We start from the raw sequence: 24,744 nt of genomic DNA, 5'->3' as shown, positions 1-24,744 counted from the left end.
TCATTAGTCAGAGCATTTATCAAAATCTATTCCTGATCTGCTCACCGCGGGGCCTCATTATTAAAGGCCTTGCTCTAATTAGCATCAGTTAGCTGACAGCAGCTCTCACTCATGTTTTTCGTCACATGACTCTCACTAAGCACCGCTGCTAGTTCCACACTTAAGGCCCCCATACATCAGAGATTGATTGCAGCAATCGTGCAATTTGCAATCGATTGTATAAAAATCTTTCCCTTTTTCAATCAATTGCAGATTGCAGAGATGCCACAATCGATTGAAAAAGGGAAAGATTTTTATACACAATCGATTGCAAATTGCAGGATTGCTGCTATCAATTGCTGATGTATGGGGGCCTTTACATGTGTACACAGTTCTGCTGTTGTACGTACACAGAGAACTTGGGCTTTCTCACAAGACAGGCTAGAAGAGAGATTAAGATAAAGTCCAGGAAGTGAGCTATTTAGTTACAGGTCATCAGCATCACATTTCTTTTCTTCATTATGTGGGATGTCTGCTTTCAGCAGTGTGACCAGAGGATTAAACTTTTATTTACACTCAATATTGTTAGGTAAATGTTGTTATATAAGAATATATGGCAGGATCCATGGCTGGTTATATCGGGTGAGTTGTTTGGTAACTGAAGCTCTTACCAAACAAGCCATTACAGTCATTCCTATTTCAAAGTCGTTTCTCTTACAGTTGTGCTGCCATAGGCAACCAGGGCATCTGAGCATTTTATCCATACTCTTGTCCATGCCAGGATGTTATTTGCTTACTACACATATATGCTACACAGGGGGGTCCAGTGAAGGCAGAAGGTGCACTTGCATACATATAAATATAAACCATATGTATACGCTTCTCATAGATTTGTGTAGAAGGCTTCTTGTGGCAGACTCAAGAACACGGCGGTGGTTCCAGCTGCAGCGGTGGTATATGCATCTATGTGGGAAGGAGCAGGATGGTGGCTGCTGCTAGGATTTGTGGCATCACTCCTATAAGTACAGATGCATATAGATAGGCCGTGCTATGTTGTAATCTGACGGCAAGGTATAGAAGCAATCCTATAATGTTCTAAAGTGACAGCATGGTACCTACAGGTAGTGGATAAAAATAAGAAAACCACTATAAAGTCACCTAATAAGCTGTTGGGTAACCACGAGGCCTGTATGAGCTTTTGTAAATGAATACTGTAACTGTGCAGAAGGGAGGCACAAGAAAGCCGCCCATCCAACACCCTGGTAGATGATGGTGGGCAATGCTGTACATTGTTATGATCATGTAACCACTGGGTGACCGCACATGCTCTGTAGATGTTGCCACTCCTCCCTTAGGGAAGAAATTCTGCAAATCCTCTTGTGTTTGAACTGTCTGCTTGCACCACAGGCTAGAATTAGCAGGAACTTGACCTGCACTTGGTTGTTACCTTGCACTTAACACATAATGAATGGATATCACAATTCTGAAGTATGTATGATGTACGTGTGTGGTATGAAGTATGTGTAAGTATGTATGACGTATGTGTGTGTGGTATGAAGTATGTGCTCATTGTTTCCCTTTGATGATTATATTTTTCCCTCAGAGTTCCATGCTGACTTCACTTTCCTCATAGTTGAAACACCATTAAACTCAGTTGTGTTGGTCACTGAAGCTCCTGCCATATAAGGCCTAACAATCACGGTTTTCAAAATGACTTCTCTCACAGCTGTGCTGCTCACTCAGGGCCACCCCAGCTTTGTTGGGAAGCCCTTTCTATATACTTGGTCTCCCTCATTTATTTTGGTGTTTCCATGTTATTGTCCACCTCCAGTACAGTATATGCATTGAGGGACAAGAATTGTCAGCATCTTACGTCAGACTAATCTGCATGCTGGCCCATGTGATATAACAGACAAACACAGACAGTCTGTGCTGTGTGATGCCTTCCTGTCCAGGTCAGAGGTTACCTCATGACTATATTACGTGTTCACACTTTTTTTTTTTTTTTAACCCTGGGAATGTCCCTTAGATGTGTATCTCAATAAATAAGCTCCAGTAGTTCCATTACTTTCATAATGTTTTACTAAATGTAAGCTCTTACGTGCAGCGCCCTCTTCCCCATGTGCTTTTCCTTCCCTTACTATTACTTACAGATCCTAACCCTTGACTTCTGCCACCGTACTATAACTTGAGTGTTATGACCACTGTTGCAGCAATGTTTATATACAGTACCATGTACTTGTCCTGTATTGTCTTGTACTGTAAGTTACCGTTCTCTTGTTCTGCTCAATTGTTCATGTACTTTGTTAGGCACTGCAGAACCCTTGTGGTGCCATATAAATAAAGGATGATGATAATATTACCTGAAAGAATATGACCAAGAAGGTGTTAATAATGGTAAATCCTTTACAGATGTGTCCACATACACCTATTCTCATATCGCAAATAGCCCCACATTAGACAGTTAGAGCCTGATTCCTTACAGATAGTAATACTGTGTACCAGAGTTGCATAAAAATCAGATTTTTTTTTTAAATCTGATTTATTTGATTTAAATCAGATTTTATGGGGATTTAAATAGGATTTATTTATTACATTTTTTTTTAAGTAAATTGTTTAATTTTAGATGTTTACACCTTGTTTTAGTAACACATTAACAATTTTTGAAGTAAGAAGAGTAACAAAATGAACACAGTAATAGAATAAATACACACTAAACAGTTGTCAAGAAATACAATTAGGCTCTGAATTTCAATCAAATCCGTTGTTTGCGTCTGAGTCAAACATGTACATGTCTTTGTCCACGTCCTCACGTTTGTCCTCAACAGAAAAGGCTCTGTAGAATGCAACCAGCTTAGCTGCTTTTTAATTTCCTAATCTGTTGCGTGTTTTGGATTGTACAAAACTGTACGTTAAAAAAATCCTTTCAATTCCTGCACTTGATGAAACTGCGGTGAACATCTGCTTCAGAAGATTTACTACAGAAGTGTCTAACTGAAGTTGAGCTGTGTAGGACATCCACCAGGCTAGAGGAGATACTTGGCGTAAAGTGTCCACTTGAAACATGTATGGTGCATGTGGTTACATGGATGCACGAAAGTTGATGATGACCGGCATAATTTGACAATTATTGGCATGAGCAAACTCTATAGCAGTCTCAATTTCAGCAGGACTAAGCTTTTTTCCCCTGTACCTAGAATCAAGTAGATTAGCCAGCAAGTGGGCATCTGTGAGTGCAATTTTAGCTATTACCTTTGCCATCTTTACTACATTGTTGTGGTGTCCAATCTCTTCAAGATCATCTAACAGCTTCTTCCACACTTGTACAACATTACTGATTGTGCAGTTGCGTCTTTGTGCACGATCCAGAGCTACAGCTACATCATTTTATTTAAATCGTTTGATTTAAATCATTCAACCCTGCTGCATATGCACGCAGTTCAACTGCAATAGTAAGCCAAACCACTGCGATTGCAATGCACCACATAAGGATGCCCACTTTACAATACGCACATCCATAATACGCAGAATAGCGAAACCATCGGTGCAATCGAGTACCATCGCAACCTCACACACACTTGCACAAGCCCTGACCTTACTCAGAAATTGCTAACAACCACGCAGGCTATGAGACCTCAAACTGTGTATGGAATCACAATGGATAATTTATGCACGCCCCTGCAACGGCGTGCGAACGCACTGGCACGACTTCGTTTCCCTGACCACCCCCACATCACTACCCACAAACGGTACTTCCTGTCAATCACTCTGCGAGGGGTCTGCAATCATAGTCTCGATCGCAATAGCTAGTTTACGCACGCGCACTGCATTGCATACGCATGCACAGAACGCATCAATCAACCGATTGCGTGCGTATTAGCAACTGCGTTTCTTGCTGAATCAGGCCCTTAGTGCTGTGACTAAGCAAGAGCAACACCAGCTGGAGGGACAGGACAGGGTTGCCACTCGTGAGTGTAATTTTAATGTGTTTTGTTTTTCTGTGGGGGGCCAGCCAACTCCTTTTTTATGTGGGGAGCAATTTTTTTTTGTTTTGTTCCTATGGGGTGAGCCAATCTGCTTTTTTTTCTGTGGAGAGCAATGTGATTTATTTTTTTTTTTTGTGGGGAGCAATGTGTTTATTTTTTCTGTGGGGGCCAGCCGATGTAATTGTTTTATTCCCATGGGGGCCAATGTAGTGATTTATTCCTGTGGTGGCCGATGTAATTGTTTTATTCCCATGGGGGCCAATGTAGTGATTTATTCCTGTGGGGGCCAATGTAGTGATTTATTCCTGTGGGGGCCAATGTAGTGTGTTTTATTCCTGTGGGAGCCAATGTAAAAGACTGGTCCAATACGAGTGACCCACGTCCTCCATCAGTTATGCTTTATCTGCGACTTTAAATCAATTCCTTTGCGACAAAAAGCTACTACCAAGTACCTTGTATACTATATGCATACTAATAAGCAAAATTGAGGAAAACTACGCAGCATAGTAATCACTAACTGTGAGTCGCTTAAGGCACATAACGGATAGGTGTCAGAAAATAACATTTAGGATCCCCGTGGAGCTGCTACTACTACTGCCAGCCCAATGAATGACTGAAGCATAATGACCCTAGGATATATCCTATTCTAGAGTAAGTTGCATCAACGTAATACATTTATTTATGCAGCATTTATACACCAAATAGGCCAAACCTCCAGGTCAACTGCGGAATGGCAAACCTAGAAGAATTTTTTTTTTCACTGCGATATTCACCACCACTGCCCAAGCCCTTCACTCAAAGAAGCATTGGGTATGCCCCAAAGACTCCGGTCTTGTTGGTTGCTATGGGCATTGCGTCCACTTCTATAAACCCGCACTTTAGTAAATATGCCCCTGAATCTCACAGAACTGACCTTGCAAGGTGAATTTTGGAAAAAATATGGGAGAAATTACATTTATTTTTTGTTTCTTCTGGTTAATAGTTACTTCATTAACAAATTAATAGAACAAACAAGGCTAATTCACATCAAACAAATATTTCATGAGCATGCAGTATCCTCCATCTTGCACCTTCTTTTCTTCTTGAGGGTCCACAGGGATTATCATGGGGGGTGTAGTTGGTTGGAGTGAGCCGTGCTCTAAACAGTTAAAGCTTTAGCTCCCAGGATGCATTGGCCCTCTTCCATATATACCCCGTCCCCAGCCACAGGCAGCCAGTTTTTTCGTTTGGTGCTGGCAGAAGCAGTAGCACCTTTGAGAACACTGGGGCTGTGGTATACAGCCCCAAGCTTTTAAGTCTGTTTTAAAGTTTTTACTTTGTTCCTGAGCAAGTTGCTCTTAGTGTCCTAATGTACACCTGCGTGACTGCTCCTACTACCCCCGCCGATGCCGCAACACCGGTGACTGGTTCGGTAATTACGGCAGGCACCGGCGGAGCTTGGCTAGCACTTCCCTGGGAGATCCTGGACTGCAGCCGGATAACCGGGATGTCATAACGGGGATGTTATGCAGTCCTTACCTCCGGCTGTGGAGATCAGCTGAAGGCAGCAGTTGTGGGGTGACTGGTGCGTACGCTCCCCCCACTACACCACCAGGGCAGGAAAATCTGGAGCCTTTGTTAAGCCAGTAGACTCAGGGGTTAATACAGCAGTGATGAAGTAAGCTCTCCACCTGACAGCTCCTCCCCCAGCTCAGAGTGTGATTTCTCAGCTGAGTATTCCCACATCTGAGCTGCTCCTCCTCCTACACCATCCTGCCTAATGAGGCGCTCGGGTGCCTTTAATCAGCGCTTTTCTGAAGCTGTAGGTCTATGGAGATCGGGTCCTGTCTCCCTGTATACCTCTCCCTGGAGCCAAGTTATACAGCACACAAATCCTACCAGCCTAGTGTTGCTTGAGTAGTTGATTCAGTTCCAATTGCTAGTATATTTATACTTGTATTTATATGCATTGTATGTGACTTGTGCTAGCTCTGCTGTGGAGTTATACGGCCTTTAACTTTCTGACTGCCAGTTATATCTCTCCCTGCTGCTCTTTCTTAACCCATCACTACCAGGTGTGTAGGGGTTCATTTGTACTTCACATTTACTTGTATTTGTGAAGGGTGTCATATTGCATTATTAGCTATATACTGTATTGTGTGCTGCTTACTGGTATTACTATGTCTTCCAAAGGCAAGGGTATACAGGAGGCTGCAGCCCCTGTGCTGGTTACATGCATAACCTGTTCAGTAGGCTTGTCCTCTCAGGATATTGTGCAGGATGGTCAGTGTGCTAATTGTCATGTACCGCCTCTCCAGCTTAACTTACCAGTAGCAGCGCAGGAGTCACCTTGGCTGTCCTCCTTTGTACAGATTGACGAAGTTAGTGGATCGCATATCAGCTCCCACGCTTCCTCCCGCTGTGGGGTACCCACCACAGTTAGTCTGTTAGGTTGGTACCCCCAATGCATCCTTCCTGGATGAATGCTTATGCCGACCCAGCTCAGGATATGGCGCATACGTCTGCTGCCTTTCAGCAAGATATGTTACAGGCGGACAGACCATTAGCCACCAAAGCACATAGGCGGTCTGTATTATTTCAGTCTGACCAGCTTTCAAATTCTGACACATTGTCTGAGGAGGCAGATGATGCACAGGATTCTCCTCCAGGGTCCCCCTCGGGTGAGGAGGACAGTCATTCGATATTGGATGTTCCTTCTCTAGTGAGGGCGGTTAAATCAATCTTGAATAAAGAGGATGAGGAACCCGCTCCTAAGCCTAAACCCCAGTGTTTCAACAATAAAAGGTGGTTAAGGCTGAGTTCCCTCAATCAAAACAGCTCACTGAGCTTATGGGGGAAGCATGGAATATTACTAACAAACTGTTCCAGATGATAAAACTGGCGTCTTTTTACCCTCTCCCACCTGGTGAGTGTACTAAATGGGATGTCCCTCCTATGGTGGATTCTCATGTGGCTTGCTTACTTAAGAGCTTTACGTTGCCTATACCATCCGCATCCTCCTTGTCTTAAGTCTGTTTGCTCATTTTCTGGCTCTATTACTAGGCTGGCTAAGGCCACATCATGGGTTTCTAAGGCTGTTGAAGGATGGATAAATGCACTGGAAGACAGCATGTCATCAGCCGCTACCAGGGAGCAACTGGCCTTCATCTCCCATATTCAGGAGGCGGCCTCTTATTTGGAAGAAGCTGCGTTGAATACTAGACTCCTTGCTTCTAAAGCATCTGCGACCTCGGTCTTCTGCAGCGTCCTTCGCTACGATCCTGTACAGCGGACTCTGAATCTAAGAAAGCCCTCGTATTCTTGCCTTTCTCTGGCAACGTACTGTTTGGCGCAGAGTTGGACAAGATAGTGGCTACTCTGGCAGCCTCAAAATCTGCTTTTTTGCCATCAGCAGCTACTCCTAAGCCTAATAGGTCTTCCTTTTGGGCCTTTCATCCCCAAAGTAAGGCAAAGGACAGTCCTTTCCAAGGCAACCTGCTTCAAACAAGACCAACAAGTCTAGATCTAAGCAGCCTTGGACGGCCCGACGGTCCAGCTCCTAAGTCTGATGACATACCCTCCGCCTTATGGGGCAGGCCTTCTCCTGGGGGATCCCAGGATGGAAGGCCGACTTCTTCAGTTTGCCGACTCATGGCATCAGGCAACCTCAGACACCTAGGTCAGAGAAGTGGTCTCTTGTGGATACGCTCTCCCTTTCCGGAGATGTCCTCCCCAGCAATTTTTTTGTACAGGTCTTCCATCAGACCCCATCAAGGCCCAGGCTTTCGAGGAAGCCATTCACTCCCTGCTGAGTTCAGGTGTGGTAATACCTGTTCCTTCGGATCTTCGAGAAACTGGTTTCTTTTCCACTCTCTTTGGATCAGAAGCCGAATTGGTCTCATCAGCCTATTCTGAATCTCAAACTCCTCAACAGGTTTATCCGAATGCCCAAGTTCCGCATGGAAACTTTACGAGCTATTGTTCTGGCAATGGAACCTGGGAATTTTATGGTTTCCCTGGACATTCAGGATGTGTATCTGCATGTGCCTATTATCCATCCAACCAACAATTTCTATAGTTTGCTGTTTTGCAGCAACATTACCAGTTTCAGGCACTGCCATTTGGTCTGTCAACGGCCCATCGGGTCTTTACCAAGATAATGGCAGTTATGACTGCCTACCTGAGGCGTCAGGGAGTCAGAATCCTGGCGTACATAGACAACCTCTTAATTTTGGCACGGTCACAGGCTGTTTTACAATGCCATCTCCAACTGACCATTGCCTGCCTGCACACACAGGACTTTTTCCAATTGATGAGCCAGCAGTGGCTCATCAATTGGAAAAAGTCCTCCCTCTTTCCAACACAGAAGATGGGTACATCTGAGTGCACTCCTAGATTCTCCGGTACAAAGGATCTGTCTGTCAGCAGACAAAATTTCATTACTGCAATTGCGTGTTCGCAAATTGCTCTGCAATTGAAGAGTATCTATTCATTCAGCAATGCAGGTCCTGAGGTCCATGGTATCCACCTTTGATATGGTGGAATATGCACAGTCCCACTCCCGGCCATTCAACAATTGATTCTCTCCCAGTGGAACAGACAGTATCACCTGATCCAGTCCCAGACGATCCTCCTCTCTCCGGAGGTTCGGCTTTCCCTCTCATGGTGGCTACAGATGTCCCATCTGGACGAGGGTCGTCACTTCTGCTTTCCAAATTGGGAACTTCTCACTATGGATGCCAGCCTTCGTGGACGGGGCGCAGTGACAGGTCATCATATCTTTCAGGGAAGATGGACAACTCAGGAAAGTCACCTGCCTATAAACATTCTGGAGCTTTGAGCTGTGTACAGAGCGATCACTTTGGCGCAACACTTTCTCCAGGGCAGGCCGGTCCAAATCCAGTCTGACAATGTAACCACAGTTGCTTACCTCAACCATCAGGGAGGCACGCGAAGTTGGGCAGCCATGCGGGAGGTAACACACATCCTAATGTGGGCCGAACGTTATTTCCCAGCAACCTCTTCAGTATTCACCCCCGGTGTCTTCAACTGGGAGGCAGACTTCCTAAGCTGTCAGGATGTACACGCAGGGGAATGGGCTCTTCACCCGGATGTCTTTCACCTCCTGGTGGACAAATCGGGCCTACCAGACGTAGACCTCATGGCATCACGTCACAACCACAATGTCCCCAAGTATGGCTCCAGGACCCCTCAGCAGCTTTCGTGGATGCTCTGGCAGTGCGATGGAATTTCAATCTTTCATACCTTTTTTTTCTTCCGATTTCCCTCTCCCAAGGGTTCTCCAGAAATTCAAGTAGGAAGGTGGCACAGTGATACTGATAGCTCCAGCCTGGCCCAGGCGCCACTGGTTCACTGATCTACGGAGTCTCTCCATAGACTCCACAGGGTGCTCACCCTGATGCACCTGGCTTCATTGGGTATTTTTCTCTCGGTCATTGATTCCCTCATCTTTTGGGAGTGTGTTTCTTGAGAGTAATGTTCTTCCTTTTCCGATCTCCTACTCCTGCCTTGGGCTTGTTAACAAAACTGGCTGCCTGTGGCTGGGGTATATATATGGAGGATGGCCAGTGCATCCTGGGAGCTAAAGCTTTAACTGTGTGGTGCATGGCTCACTCCAACCAACTACACCTCCCCATGGTAATCCCTATGGACTTCGAAGAAATAAAGTTAACAAGGGTAAGTTCTTACCATAACTCTTAATATTACTTAGCCTACCAGCTGCCCCTTTTTTAGAGATAAAGGGCAGAAAATGAGATCAGTGGTCTCCAAAATGTGACCATGCTGGTGCCATTGTCCCAGGGCCCCTGCTCTGCTCTTCAGCAGCCTATACAGGGCTTCACTGCATGTGCCAACTCACAAGAGCAGAGTGTGTTCTCCCCGCTGGGCTCTGTGGTGCAGCAGCAAGGATCCCTCAACTATAGCCTGTCCCTCATTTTAGTCTTTGTACATTCTCATGCCTCCGAAGTGTCCTGATCTCCTATAGCAGTGTTGGCTAACCTTGACACTCCAGCTGTTATGGAACTACATAACCCAGCATGCACTGCTACAGTTTTGCTATTAGGGCATGCTAAAACTGTGGCAGGGCATGCTGGGATATATAGTTCCACAACAGCTGGAGTGTCAAGGTTAGCCAACACTGTCCTATAGGTAGGAATTTTCAAATGGCCCTGGCTGTTGAGTTGTTTTCTTATGTTTGTTATGAATTGGAGAAGTGTATACTGCAGTGCAATAATGTACTGTATTACCGTGGTAAGTGAGCATTGAAGTTCAGTAATATGGTGACATCTCTTCTATTCAAGCATATTGTAGGTGACACAATCAAAGAATATGAGTTTTTATAGCTGAATTAGAAGATAATTTACTTGGTTACTTAGATTAAAAGACATTAATTTTCAACAAAATTATAGGTGCAATCTACATAGCATTACAATAATTTCTAATTAAAAGACCTATCCCGTTCTACAGTTACTCTAGTAAAGTGGTGTCAAACTCGGGCCCTCCAGCTGCTGTGGGACTACATATCCCGGCATGCCTTGCCATAGTTTTAGCATGTCCTAATAGCAAAACTCTAGCAGTGCATGCTGGGATGAGTAGCTCCACTGCAGCTGAAGGGCCCAAGTTTGACACCACTGCTCTAGTCTATGCAATCTACCATCCCACTGCCTTTATTTACAGTACTTACTGCCTTTATTTACAGTAGCAATATCCACTACCAGTTACAACTGATTGTTGGGAAGCTTAACACACCACCAGCGGCTCAATGGGTTTGTTAGGTGAACAGTTATGATTGTCAGATCAGAATTCTCCTGTGTAATTAGGGGTCTATTTACTAAGACTTGTGTGGAGATAAAGTCAACGGACATGAGGTACCAGCCAACCAGCTCCTAACTGTCACTTTACAGACTTTGGGGTCTAGTTATTAAGCTGTGTTAGAAGACAAAGTGAAAGGAGATAAGGTGCCAGCCAATCAGCTCCTAACTGCCATTTTTTAAACACAGTCTGTGACCTGGCAGTTAGGAGCTGATTGGCTGGTACCTTATCTACGTTGACTTATCTCCATCCAAGGCTTAGCAATTAGACCCCTTTGTGTTTGTTTGAACTTTCTGAACATGGTTACTGACTCTGGTGATTAGTGTGAGTCGCACTAGGTCCCGTGCGACTTGGCTGCGCTGAGCTTCTTTCTCCCTCGAAATGTACGTCTTATGCGCTTCAATAAAACAACTGTAAGTTACAGACCAGCATTGCTAGCGTACACTGAGCACTGGGGTGTGCGACCATTTGTATATCTGTGTGTGACTGGGGGTGGTGATTCAGAGTTATATGCTGATTGGTAATATGGTAATGCCACAGGAGGCATCTGAAGAAAAAAGATGCCTCCTGCTGGTTGCGCAGACCCAAGTGCTGCCTCCAAATATGCAGCTATTTGCTATCTTGGTAAGCCTAAGCTTACTCAGAATGGCTTCCGGAACCCCTCTGCTGGACCATGGCACCTGCACGCTAAAAACCTAAAAAATGGGGAGCAACACGCCCTTGTTTTATAAAATGGCCCCCTTGGTCACCCATTTCCCCGACCGTAAACAGCACTGCGTGCGATGACACAGGACCTGTTCTGCACATGCACAGAACGGATCCTGCGCATGAACATTCCTCCCACCATCGTAGTTGTACGTAAGCCATCAAGTTTGTGAGTCTGAAAGTGAAAAGGGCTCCATTGCAAGCAGCAATGCAGGGCCGAAACTAGTATTTTTGTCACCCGGGGAAAGGTAGTAACCTAGTCCCTCTGTGTCACTCCAGCAGCCTCTCGTCTGCTTCAGCAGGTGTGGATTTGGAGGCGCCCGCAGCCCTTGAGAGAGAGAGTGCTGCCGGCATTCTAATCTGTCGCCGGTCGCAAACCAATTGGAGCTCGCGGACCGGCAGCTGCTGCTAATTGGTTGCTAGTCCGCAAGTCCCGATTGGTTCGTGACCAGCGCCACATTAGGATGGCGGCTAGGCTGTGCTCTCAAGGGTTGTGGACAGCTGCTTGCTGGTGCGGGCATGCGGCTCCAAATCCACTCCTGCTGCCACCTGGACCCCCCTGGTGGCCAGTCTGCCCTATCTCCGACCATCTCCTCGGCACCCCCTTCAACTCCAGCCTCCCTAGTTGCGGCCCTGAGCAAGGGTTTTTCCTCACAAGAAGTTACGTTGTGCTTCATCTGTGACATTGTACATGTGTAAAACCAATTCCAGTCACAGCCTCTTGTTTACCGTGCACAGCTTTTCACTGCGTATGCGTTGCAACTAAGATGCAAAATTCTCAGTCGGGCTGGGCGTCTCGTGCCATATGGCGTATAGATGTCCAGTTTATGAGGACACATCTGTACCTGTTTATGTTTAAAAAGCACTGGTGGCATTAGGAGTACTATCTTAGTAGAGTTACAGGACTGTCTGCACCCCATTTAGTTTGCTGGTTTAGCTGTATACAGGTTAACCCGGTGTCAGTATGGTAGAAAATTGTTACACCGGCTGTCAGGTGGGTCAAAATTAGCCTGAAATATTTAACCCCACAATTCTATTTTTTTTGCAGAGATTTGTAAATCCATCGGTATATTTTAGTTAAAAGACTCATAAAAAAGTTATTTATGTGGATAAAAGACCTTAGAAGTCATCTTAGGAACTTTATTTTACGATTATGAAAAACTATGAAATTAATTAACAAAAATAGACATCCTTAGTCTCACTGTTATTAAACTAGATACATTTTATATTTTGGTGTTAGTGAATACGAGATCTTTAGGAAATAAATGCAGTGTCTTATACTAATCACGTTCTTGCAGCATATCACCACACTTGCTGCAGTACGGAACAATATGTTCGGGGCAAATAAACTTGTTACAGTTTGTGCATGTGTGGGTGGTCTTGCGATCTTTTTAGCAGGACAAACTTGACATCTTTTCCGTACACCTTGAACTTTTGCTGGTGGCTCCTCAGAAGACTCTCCAAGGAAATCTCTGATTCTCTCTCGCATTTCTCTCGGTAGCCGGAAGACATCTTTCCGAGTGCTGAAGTGGTCATTTATAAGAGCAAGACCTAAGTTTTTCAGGAATCTGCACCATTTTATGGGTTTACCATTATTATTCCCATGTATTATATACCCATTTATTCCAGATATATTCAGTATGGCATAAAAAGGTTGGGTCATATTTACCTTTTTGACGTTCACACGTCTATCTCCCTGAGCAGTCGCACGTCAACTAAGCTGTAGCGAAAAACAAGAAGTGAGGGGTCTTAACTCCAGCTACTGAGAAGTTTGGCAACATCGCATTTATTACATTACAAAAAAAATACACACAAGTGAAAACTGCCCAGGTCATAATGACCCAACCTGACTAACGCCAGATTAATGATACATTGTGTTCAGGTAATTGGCCTGCATTAACTGTGGATGTGCTACACTATCCATGGGCTGCACTGTGTATTCCTTTTGAAGCTGCATTTTACAATGTTCCATTGTACTGGTTTTGTCTTATTTACTAGTCATGGGGGCTACATTGTTACTGGCTGTTTTATCTGGCCGCTTTGTAAAACATCCTCAAAAATATATTTTTTTTATGGAGAAAAGTGTTCATTTGGTTGCTCATTGCTGTTTCACTTCCTAAAATCTATTAATACTCCTAATGACAGAAGATGTCGAATTTGGACTTTTAACCAATCGATTCTTCTGTAATACGACATTGGCTAAAGTTGACTCCGCTAATCACGGCAATAATGGTAGCTCTTAATTTAGTGATATCAAAGGCATTCTAAAAAAATATATGCATATTCGCCTTCATGTATTGTTCTGTATACTAACCGTATGATATTCTGTATTTCAACATTTAATTTGTTGAGAACTGTGCTCTTTTTATTGTACTGTCTCTTACCATTGCTAGCAATCTATAACTTACTCTTTGGCTTGCAGGAAAATTAAAGTGTGGGACCTTGTGGCTGCTTTAGATCCTCGTGCTCCCGCTGGGACACTTTGTCTGCGGACACTCGTGGTAACTATACAGAGATTTGTTGTGTTTTGTTCCTCAAAAGCATTTAGGCATTAAACAGGCTGGAATCACAGAGCAGTGCTTTGGTTATTTAATAACGCAGGAGTAGTTTGTTTAGCAGGCAACAAGTGCAGTAGTTACATGCTGATCACAAAAGAAGCAGGTTCAAAAGAAAATCAATGTACAGATGTGTCCTCTTACATCCTTGCCGATCGCTCTACAAACGTGCGCACGCATCGCGCCATGTGATTACCCGCAGGAGCGTACGCTATGGCGCGCACTGCGCTCGTACCATATAATCCTATGGAGTGGCGTGTGCGTACGCAGTGCGTGTATCCGCTCGCCGGCGCACAATCAGCGCTATGCATGGCGCGATTTGCTGCACATGCAGCAAAGATGCAAGAGGACAAATCTGTACATGTGTAGGTTTTAAACACTTTACCCTAATATTTACATTTAGAGCACGACATACTTTTTTATAACTATTATGATTGAAACCGTTATTTATCATAGTCGTTATTCGTGGACCACAGGCTCATAATACAGGATTCTAATTTGCGGAGACAACCATATTGCATGTGGGCTGACAGAGTATTTCTTAGAATATAGAGTGTCAATATTAATGACCCTAAAGTCGGTCAATTGGCTAGCGTCATCACTGAGACAGAGCGGTTGAAGGAATTCTGCGTGTAAAATAGATCGCAGAAGAATATTTAGTTCTCTTCATCTTGATCTATATTACGAACGCTTTACAAGACAAGTGTGGCCATATTCTCACATACATTCTAAGTATATTTCCAATAATTGTATCACCACTTTTAGCTAAATCCACAATTGGACAACCTACTGTAGTAATACAATGCAGTGAGAGCAGTACAACAATTATATACTGTACAGATTATGAATTCTACTATAGATGTGTCCACATACCTCTATCCTCCGTGTGCTATAAGTCCGGTTACATATAACGTGTGAGCGCCATGTGACTCCGTAGGGCTGATTGTCTTTTCATGCGACTTTTTCCCTAGAATTGGGTCTTATTTGCACAGCGATACGAATAGGACGCCCAAGCAGTTTCTGCTGCTGAATAAAATATGTGGCATGCCTATAGTCTGTGTACGACTGCGGGTGCATCTACATGAGAAATACTACGTTGGTGTCAGCGCTTGTGACACTGTAATGTAGCATCTTGCATGCAGATACAGCCGCAGTCACACACAGATTATAGGCATGACGCTTGTGCGTCCTGTCCGCATCGCTGTGCGCATAAAACGCAATTGAAGGGGGAAAAATTGGACGAAAAGACGCTCGGCGCTACCGAGTCACGCTGCGTGTGACTAGAAGGACGGTTTAATGCGCAAGGAGACTAGATGTATGTGGACACATCTGTAGGCTGTGAAAAAAGATTGTATTCTATAAAAATGTCACCTATAGTTATGGAAGTCCGAGGTGACTGCTAGTATCCTTCATATACAGCGATGAGTACATTATACCTTCTAATGCAGAAGTTTGTTAGTGACAGATATATATATATATATATATATATATATATATATATATATTACACAAACGCAATTTACTGTATTGTTCTCACCATCCTGCCCACTTCACTAAGAAGTAGGTGGGATGTAGGAGGACCAACTAATCTTTTGGAAGCCCAGGGGACACCCCAGAAATTTGTGAATCTCCTGGAAGTTCGGGAAGAGTAGATAAGTATGTTATAAATATTGTGTATTCTACAGTTATATACAAAGATTGGTGTAGTTTTCCATTATAATCAGGACCTTATTTCTCTATGTAATAAAATACCTCATGATCAATGTCATTTTCCAGACCTAAAGGGTTTCTCAGCAACTATGTATTTTTATATGATGGAAGCACCTTGCATTTATCCTTCATCTTGTACTGTAAGAGACTAGCAGCGTCAGAATCGGGCCGCTACAAAGCTTCGTTTGTAATTTTTAGTAACGGGCATGAAGCTCTTAATTTGTTTCTGAAGTTGATGTGAAACAAGATCCGTGTAATTGCTGCCTCATCCAGACACCATTATTTTCCCTCTTGGCAAAATTTCACTGCGGCCTGTTAAATAGAAGCGCACGTAAAAGGTTCGGAGCTGTGGCTTGTGTATGGTCGTGACCACAGGAGATCGGAATTTAGAGAGCTGCCATTATGGCCGTCCAAAATGAATCTTGGCTTAGTACCAGAAATGGAATAGCCTCCTAGAGCTTCTGTTCAAATTGCAAGCAGTGGGAGAAGGTTCATAGTTCATGGCTGTTGATTTGCAGACTCATTTGTCTTCACTTTGAAGTCTGTAAGACATTACAATGCCTGCCTGAATCCATGCACAAATGTTAGGACTATGTTACACAGCATATAGTGTACAAGACTGAAGATTATTGTGCAATGAGACGCTTGAAGATGATTTTGTCTTGCGATATCCTATAGCAGGTCTGGCAGTAATATTTTGTATAAATACGAATACATTTTTTATACTGCCCCCAAAAAGAAATGTAAAAAATCAATAAAACTGTATTTCTCTTCCTTTTTAGGGTTTATGTATCAAGCAGTGAAATGCGTGGAGAGGTGGACCAGTGGAGAAGTTGCCCATAGCAACCAATCAGCTCCTACCTATTATTGTATAGACTGTACTTGATGAATTCTACTTCATAGCTGATTGGTTGCTATGGGCAACTTCTCCACTGGTTCGTTTTTCACTGCTTGATACATAAACCCCTTTGTCTGTTATACTCTTGATACTAAAGAGCCCCTCTTATTCTGTGCCCACATAAGAAGCAGTATGCCAAGGAAGTAGGCACTGATGACATACATATGTAAAGCTTATATGAAATTTACACCAAAAACCTTTGACTTAATTTATAATACATCTTATATGGCAAACACACCAACTGCTCTATAGTTACTTTGAATATTCTTGGAAATACATTTATTTTCCTTGTTAAGAATCGCTGGCTTTATAGGTGGTGTTTAAAATATATTTTCACATTTTTTTTTTTTTTATTAGAAAACCAATATCCAAGTTAGAAAATTACCTGAGTATTAGATAGAGGGCCATTTAAAAACCTATTTAACAGCTGTATTTTGGCCCTTGAGACACATTTTGTTAAAAACAAACCAAAAACGCAGGTCAAAACATGCTACAATGTTATTGGCATTTTTTGTTTGGGTGGGCATTGTAGGGTATTGTTTTGACACTGTAGATGTGCTAAATGCCCTAATGTTCATCAGATCTAAAATGCTGATGATAAAATCTTGTGATTAATGTTCTTTAGCACCAGTTAGGGGTGTATAGGATAAGGACGGTCTTCACGCTCTTGGATACAGGCGTGGTCTTCCCATACTTTTATAAACTTACTAATTAATCTTCTTTTAACTTCTGTTATTCAACTGTTTGTACTGATTTAGTGTAACAAGTGTGAGACTTTGACTCTCTTTATATCATTATTCTTCGTAATGCTGCATATCATGCAGTATTGTGCGGAAATTTTGTGCATTCATCTCTGTTCCCCTAATAGGAATCAACCCCCCCCCTTCACCCATAATTTTTTTACTGCTTTTTCCTCCTGTCACACAATAGCAGGATTGGGCAATAAGCGACCCTCCAGCTGCTGTTGAACTACACATCCCAGCATGCCCTATAGTAGTTTTAGCTTGGACAAATAGCAACACTGTAGTAGGGCATGCTGGGATGTGTAGTTCTTAAACAGCTGCTTTTTGCCCACCCTGTCCTATAGAATAATTTGCAAGTTAATAATGGAAACTATTTTTAATACTTAAGCCAAACTTTATTTTATACAGATCACACACTCTACTACAAGTGATATTTTGTACTATATTATTGATGTTTTATCTGTGTATGATTTTATAACCTCGTCTGTCTTTTATCAGGAACATTCAGGAAGAGTTTTTCGTCTACAGTTTGATGAGTTCCAGATAGTCAGCAGTTCTCATGACGACACTATCCTCATCTGGGACTTTCTAAATGACCCGGCAGCACATTCGGAGTCCGCCCGGTCACCTTCTAGAACATACACATACATCTCCAGATAAACCACACTGGATAGTACCTCTCCATTACAAAGGTAAGGCTGGCTGTGTAACCTTCCACAATATCTGTAGAAAAGCATATTTAATTTTTTTTATTTGGACACCCATTTTAATGGTTGAATTTGAGGTTTCAATGGAAGGAAATCTCTGGGGCATGTTGGCCTCTCTCCTGCGTGTGTGCTGAACAAAGAATGTCAGTGAGATGCTCAGGTTAGGTAGTGAAGCTTGGTGAAGGGGATGGGGTGCACCTCACCATAATAGCCAAGGGGTATTAAATGGATCCTGGATATGAAAATAAGAGAACAGGGAGAGGTCCTGTGAGAGAGGGCATTGTATGCGGGGATTGGTTATGGATGGATTTCATGCTCACTATGATCCATGAATTCCAGAGCAATCCTATTGTTTTAGAGTTGGCTTTTATATTTTCTCCAGCCTTGTCTTAAAGTACACTGCATGCATAGAAAAGGTGCATTTAAATGTTTGAGGCCATCAGTCCTGTTCCAGTTGAGGTCTACGTCCCTACTGTACAAAGGTTTGGCCACTGCTGTCCAGGGGTGGATTGGAAATTTAAACAAGCCTTGGAAAAAAAAAATCTGAAAGAGGCCTAATAAACTGTTGGTGTTGCTAACACAAGTGGGTGAGGCTAGAATACTGTTATCCTTGCCTTATCGTTGATGGGCATGGCCAATGCAACATTCAAAGGTAGAAACACCAGACTGAGCCTGTCATACTATGCGGACTCAACACACAAATAGGCATCATATATTCCACTGGTAGGTGAAGCAAACACATGTAGGCAAAGTTAGCACACCGGTGGGTGGAGTACATGCACTGGTTATGTGAGTGGTGCAGTGTAATGCTTAATACAACAGCAGAGCGTTCCCAATGTTAGTACTAAAGTTGTACTATGAAGCCCGGTAACTGTGAGACATACCATCCTCACTGGGGTCTAATCCACTGTAATACCTCTTTTACACCAAAGTCCTGGGTTGTGACCCAGGGGTTGGAACAGGGTTCCAATCCGGACCCGGAACTCACGCCTTTCAAACTGCGGCGTCGACACAGGATATTCCCGAGTCAGCGCCGTTCACACCGGAGCCGGGTTTACAGTGACCCGGCCCTTCTGGTGTTGTAGTGGATACTTAGAGATGATGTCATCTCCATGCGCCACTGAAGCCGGCTCATCGGGCTACATGCGGCACAATCTGGGTCATCATGACCCAGAACATGCCGTTTACGCTGCAGGGTGGCACGGGAATGACCCTGGCCAACCCTGCAAAGTACCCGAGTTGGATCCCCGGGTCCCTGGACCTGGGTGGATCCAGTTACAAAGACCTAAATCCCGGGTTGATGCACATCCACCATCCTGGATTTTTAGGTCGGTGTAAAATGTGTATTAGTCTACCGCTGATTTTAGATTCTACTTAGTAGTATAAAAAGAATACAAAATAGATTCCCCTTTACCAATGTCTTCTATGCTCTTTCTAATGGGGCGGCTTTTAAACATACAGTAAAAAAGCACATACCTTTATCTAACAGGGATTAACTAACTGGAAACATTAGCATAAACAATTCAACAAATGATGAACAACATTTTAAAGTAAAATTAACCTCTGATGACAGGAACGACAGTGGGGGATTTAGAGGTACATTTTTTAACAGTCGTTTTTGGTACTAAACCAAAACCGACTGACGACAAATATCATTTAGAAGTTCAAAAATCCGCTATGTATCATCATTCTGCAAAAACTGACTTTTATCGATGTCGTGTTTCAATTGCAGCGCTAAATGCCGTTGCTTTTGACCTTTCAGTTGAAAAGCGACGACAAATTGAAGAGAAAGTAGACTGCAAACCCGTCCAAACAGAAGCACTGCACAGATCAGTATGGACTGTGCAGGCTTTATTAATTTAAAAAACAATGAAAATGTTAAAATGTTTCTTCAAGGTCCACAGATTCTACCTTGGGGGTATTTAGTGGAACGATCCTTTGCACCAAACAGCTCTAGCTTTGTAGCTCCCAGCATACATCGGTCCTCCTCCCTATATAACCACTGCATAACAGGTGCGTCTGGACACGCCAAACAAAAAAATCTGAATGGCTGGGGAGGGGTATATACCGGCACTTGTGGAATAACAAGTACCAGCATGCCGGTACTTGGGGAACCAAAAGTACCAGCATGCGGGACATTAAGGGTCCGTTGGTACCTGTAGTTCACCTGCAAAAGAATTATTAAAATAAAGACGAGACTCACACACTGTGACAGTAAAATATTTATTTAAGCATACATGCACACTCACATTCACTTATACTCACCTATAATCCCTGTAGCTATTCACATCCCCTTGTCTTGTAGAATCCACGACACATGTAAAGAAAAATTCTTTACTCACCTATTCCTAGCGTAGATCACGTCCTCTTTGTCCTTGTAAGCATCCACGGGGTTCACAAAAAAAAACAAAAAACGCAGACCTGAATTCAGCATAAACAGGAGGAAGGGTATGTGTCTGCACATACCCTTCCTCTGTGCGAATGATCTGGACCCACGTGAGTCCTGTCATTGCAGGACCTGCCAACCAATCAGCGTGCGTCTCCATAGGAGCTGGCCGCTGGTTGGCTCTGAGCGGTCAGGCTGCCTGCCAGACTTTCCCCCATAGACTTCAATGGTGGGATCCTCTTTATTGTAGCCAGTGGTGTTAACCGCAAGGTTAATTGGCTTCAGTATAGCACAGTTCGGTGCTGGTTCGTAAAATACAGGGAACACGTATGCATTTTTACCCTTGTATTTTAAGAACCAGGACAGGCTTAACAGAGCCTGGGGCTGGTTATGCTTGTAGGGAGGGGATGCACTTCTTCCTTTTATTTTTTACTGTTTATTATTTTAGACACACACACACATGCATGGAGCTGTGCATGTTTCTGTGTTACTCTGACCTGCTCAGGCTAGACTTGCTATCCTGAAGTAGGTCTCTTTTTTTACGAGAATTCAGAAGTAATAGTGTGCAAGTGAAACACTTGCACTCTATTACATTGCCCGAGTTCTATGCTCACAATGTCAAAACATCTGGATTATGAGTTGCGGAGGTCTGAGGAACATTTGAGCTTGCATGTTCTCACACCCTATTACATCTCGCCTCATATGTTTTAAATAAATATCGTACAGATGTGTCCTCATACACTATTGCTGCAGTCACACCAAACAACCCCTCTCAGTGCGCAAGGCCCCATGCAACTCTGCTTTCGCTAAGTGTCTTTTTGTATCTTTTTTGCCTGAAAATGTGCCTTAGACGCAATGCAACGAAGACGCACCAGGAGACTTGACTGATTAATTTGATATGCAACCCTTGTATACCTGCAACGGAGTCCTTATCTGTATATTAAGTGCTACAATGCAGCGGGCGCAGCTTTTTCCATGGCAAGTTCCATTGTGCTCGGTTAAAGACCCAGTTGCACACACACATACAAGTGCTGGGAGCTGACTGCTTATTTGCGCCGCATGGCATATTGAAGCTAGGATCAGATCCTCTTCTGTCCATGTATGCATTCATGCATCTTCAGGAAAAAAAACAGTTGGTACAGCGCTACGCGCAATGACCGGTTATTGCCGGTCACTCTCATAGGAATGAATTATTTTCTGAAGACGCTTGGATGCCTACATGGACAGAAAAGGATCTGATCCAATGGGTTTGGTGACTGACTTTTATTTATTCATTAATTTGTAGTGATCTGCACAGTGCTTCTCCCAAACTTCCCTGCCACAGGCAGATCTATTGAGGGTACTCACTAAGACCCATTTATGGAAAGTTCAGTAATTTGTGAGTGAAAATAAACCTTTACAATTTTTTCTTTATTAATTTGAAATTTGTGTTTACATAGGTTTGTCAATTGATCTTAATCTTTACTGCCATGTTTTACTTTGGTTCAGGATATTACCCAATTATGTGCGAATACAGCACTTTTATAAATACGTGTTTGACAATCTGATAAACTGGTCTCAAGTTCACCTGTTGAATTTTATTCTGAGATCATTGGGTTATATAAATAATTTTAACTGTTTCTGTTAATCAAACAATGGTCTCCTTTTATCTATTTCAGGACTTATTTGAAAAATATAGTAACTGAATCATCTGTGAATGTCGAGAAAATAAACTATTAACTTGACCAGTATTTGATGAAGGAGAAAGACCCGCTGTCTTGGCACACCCTGTAATAATGTGGTCAAACAACTGGAAGCAGCCCGGCCCTGTCTGCACAGCGAACAACTGGAGTGCTGATATCTGAAGATCATTTTCTTATTATTTATTTTTTATTTTTAACTCCTTCATTGCTACAGGGTTTGCTGCTTATTGCGTAGCTGGGAGCTTGCACCCTCCTTTGTCAGTGACTGAGATTTTTAACAAACTGTTGCAGTTTAAGAAGCAAGGAGTTTACTAGTCACAGATCCTTTTAAATACAGTATATTTAAATGTCTTGCTAGAATGTCTGTTGCTTTGCTGTAAGAACAACAACAATTTCCACTATGTCCCCCGCACACTACTTTCCGTTGTGGTTACGTTTGGAAACTCCCAGAACTTTTGCAAGTATTCGTGAAGTGCTGAGTGGGAATAGGGTGATTTTCTTTCTTGAGAATAACTTAAGAAGCACCCAGTGAAATTTAATTAAGTTTTTTTTACTAAGCATGGAAGATTTTTTTTTTTTTTCAATTTTTTTTTTTTTTTTTTTTTCATACTTCACTGTTTGCTTGTATATATTTTTTTTCCTTTCAAATGCTGTAGAATCTCATTTAGATCTGTATGGGCCATTAAAGGTTTTTAGAGTAAAAAGAAATGAATTAGAAATCTTATTATCGCATAGGAAAAAAAAAAAACACTTGTAAAGCTCTTCACAATGTACATTTGTATTGTTAGTGACGGATTATTTTAGATTGTATTTCCAGATTTTGATTATGCAGACCTTCGGCTGTTTTTTTTTCTAAATAGATTTTGTGTAGACCACCCCAAAACTGGAATCACATCTCATACTTCTAACTTTTCTTCATGTCTCTGTATACTCACTGGATAATTCACTCCTGCACACTACTAACAATTCACACATTAATCTACAATGAAGATTTTTTTCTTAAAAAAATAACTCTCATACCCTAAATATTTAGCCCTACAAAATATTTTCAGCTGTGATTTAAATAAATAAATGAAAATATGTAAATGTAAAAGAGTTAAATGTTATATATATATATATATATATATATATATATATATATATATATAGCACCTACCACACATTTTGCAATCCAGCTGTTTGACACAATTGGTAGACGCACAGTTAATTGAATAGTTTGGCCTTGCATTTAGATGGCCATGTTCCATTGTTCTGATGGTTCAGATCACAATCAGAGCTACAAGACTGCTTTGTCTGCATGGGTGATCTACAACAGTGACCCAATACAATTGCCAATAGGCTTCTCATTCATTTTGTTTTTCCCTCAATGTGCGACCAAATACATAATGATGATTGGTTATATTAGTGGCATTCAAGACCGCACACAGTACAGTGTTTGGTCAATTCATTTAAACCACTTAAATTCACAAATCAAAATGTCTGTATTGGTAACAGTGGAACTTGCAACTGACTAAACATACTCAACTTACTGACAAATGCATAAAACTAATTGTTCAGATGCAATTTACACAATACTTTACAGAAAGATGTATTAAGAATTCCTTATGTTCATGTACATTACGAAACAAAGGGTGTAGAGATGATATACAATTCATTGAATCAAAGTTCAAACTATATGTAATTTTTCTCTACATATAAAGTATGCCATTACTACTATATAAGAATTTAAATGTAATAACTTGGTGGTTAAAAGCAACACACCATTTTAAATGATGGCATAATCTCAGAAAGATTCTCAGAATGAGTCAATACAGTGTGTTGTGTAATATTAAAATAATTGCTATTTGTAGCATTTTGTCAATAGTGCCCCTACTCCTGCTGTATATGGTATTTCCACCACCTCACCCCCCAGATGCCAATGTTATTAGCTGTCCATGAAGAGATTTGGCCAAACATTCTTCAAACTGTATGAAACAACAATATATACCGTGTGTATGTGTGTGTGTATATATATATATATATATATAATAAACAAAATAAGTATCACTATATGAATATTAAAAATGACCTAGGAGTTCCTGTGTGTGCTCAAAACAAGAATGTTATCTATATAGCAGAAATCAATATCTTGAATAATTTGCAGTAGGTGTGTAAATTATTCCTTATAATACACTAGTTTTACTAATGATCACATACGGGTTTATAAACAAGGACATCAGAAATCACTGTTTATAAAGCAAATTTTTTTTGCAGCAGTTTATGAATATATTCACATTTCTTAGGTTTGTGTTGTACCTAGGAATATTCTGTGAAAAAAAATGAGCATAATTCTTTATTAGTTAGAATAAAACAGAATTACATTTTGCCTATTTATTATTTTAAATTAAAAATTGTATTTTGGAAGGTATACTTTAATTTTAAGCCATATGTTTTGTGGGAACATTTTTTTTTTTCATTGAATACCTGCTGCTACAGATACAAGTTCTTTTTATTCCTGTCCTTAGACTTGCAGCCATTAAGTGCTGTGTCTTGTGGGTCTGGTTTGGTTTAGTCGACAGTCATTTCTGTCACATAGAGTAGCAT

General features: G+C 42.1%; 1 protein-coding gene across 3 annotated transcripts in view; it reads left to right on the top strand.

Annotated features, from left to right (window-relative positions):
* Positions 1-22,834, top strand: part of BTRC (beta-transducin repeat containing E3 ubiquitin protein ligase) — a 249,753-nt gene extending 226,919 nt beyond the window's left edge. For all 3 annotated transcript variants that reach the window (XM_088475194.1, XM_088475195.1, XM_088475193.1), the window contains 3 exons: positions 13,903-13,981; positions 17,885-18,078; positions 22,138-22,834. In XM_088475194.1, the coding sequence (XP_088331320.1) occupies positions 13,903-13,981; positions 17,885-18,046 (241 nt within the window). In that variant the 3' untranslated portion in view covers positions 18,047-18,078; positions 22,138-22,834. The remainder of the gene's footprint in view (positions 1-13,902; positions 13,982-17,884; positions 18,079-22,137) is intronic.
* The last annotated feature ends 1,910 nt before the right edge of the window (positions 22,835-24,744 follow it).

This window comes from Taudactylus pleione, unplaced genomic scaffold (genome assembly GCF_031769625.1).
Source record: "Taudactylus pleione unplaced genomic scaffold, aTauple2 ptg000165l, whole genome shotgun sequence".
NCBI classification, from domain to species: domain Eukaryota; kingdom Metazoa; phylum Chordata; class Amphibia; order Anura; family Myobatrachidae; genus Taudactylus; species Taudactylus pleione.
This window is presented reverse-complemented; position numbering and strand designations above follow the sequence as displayed.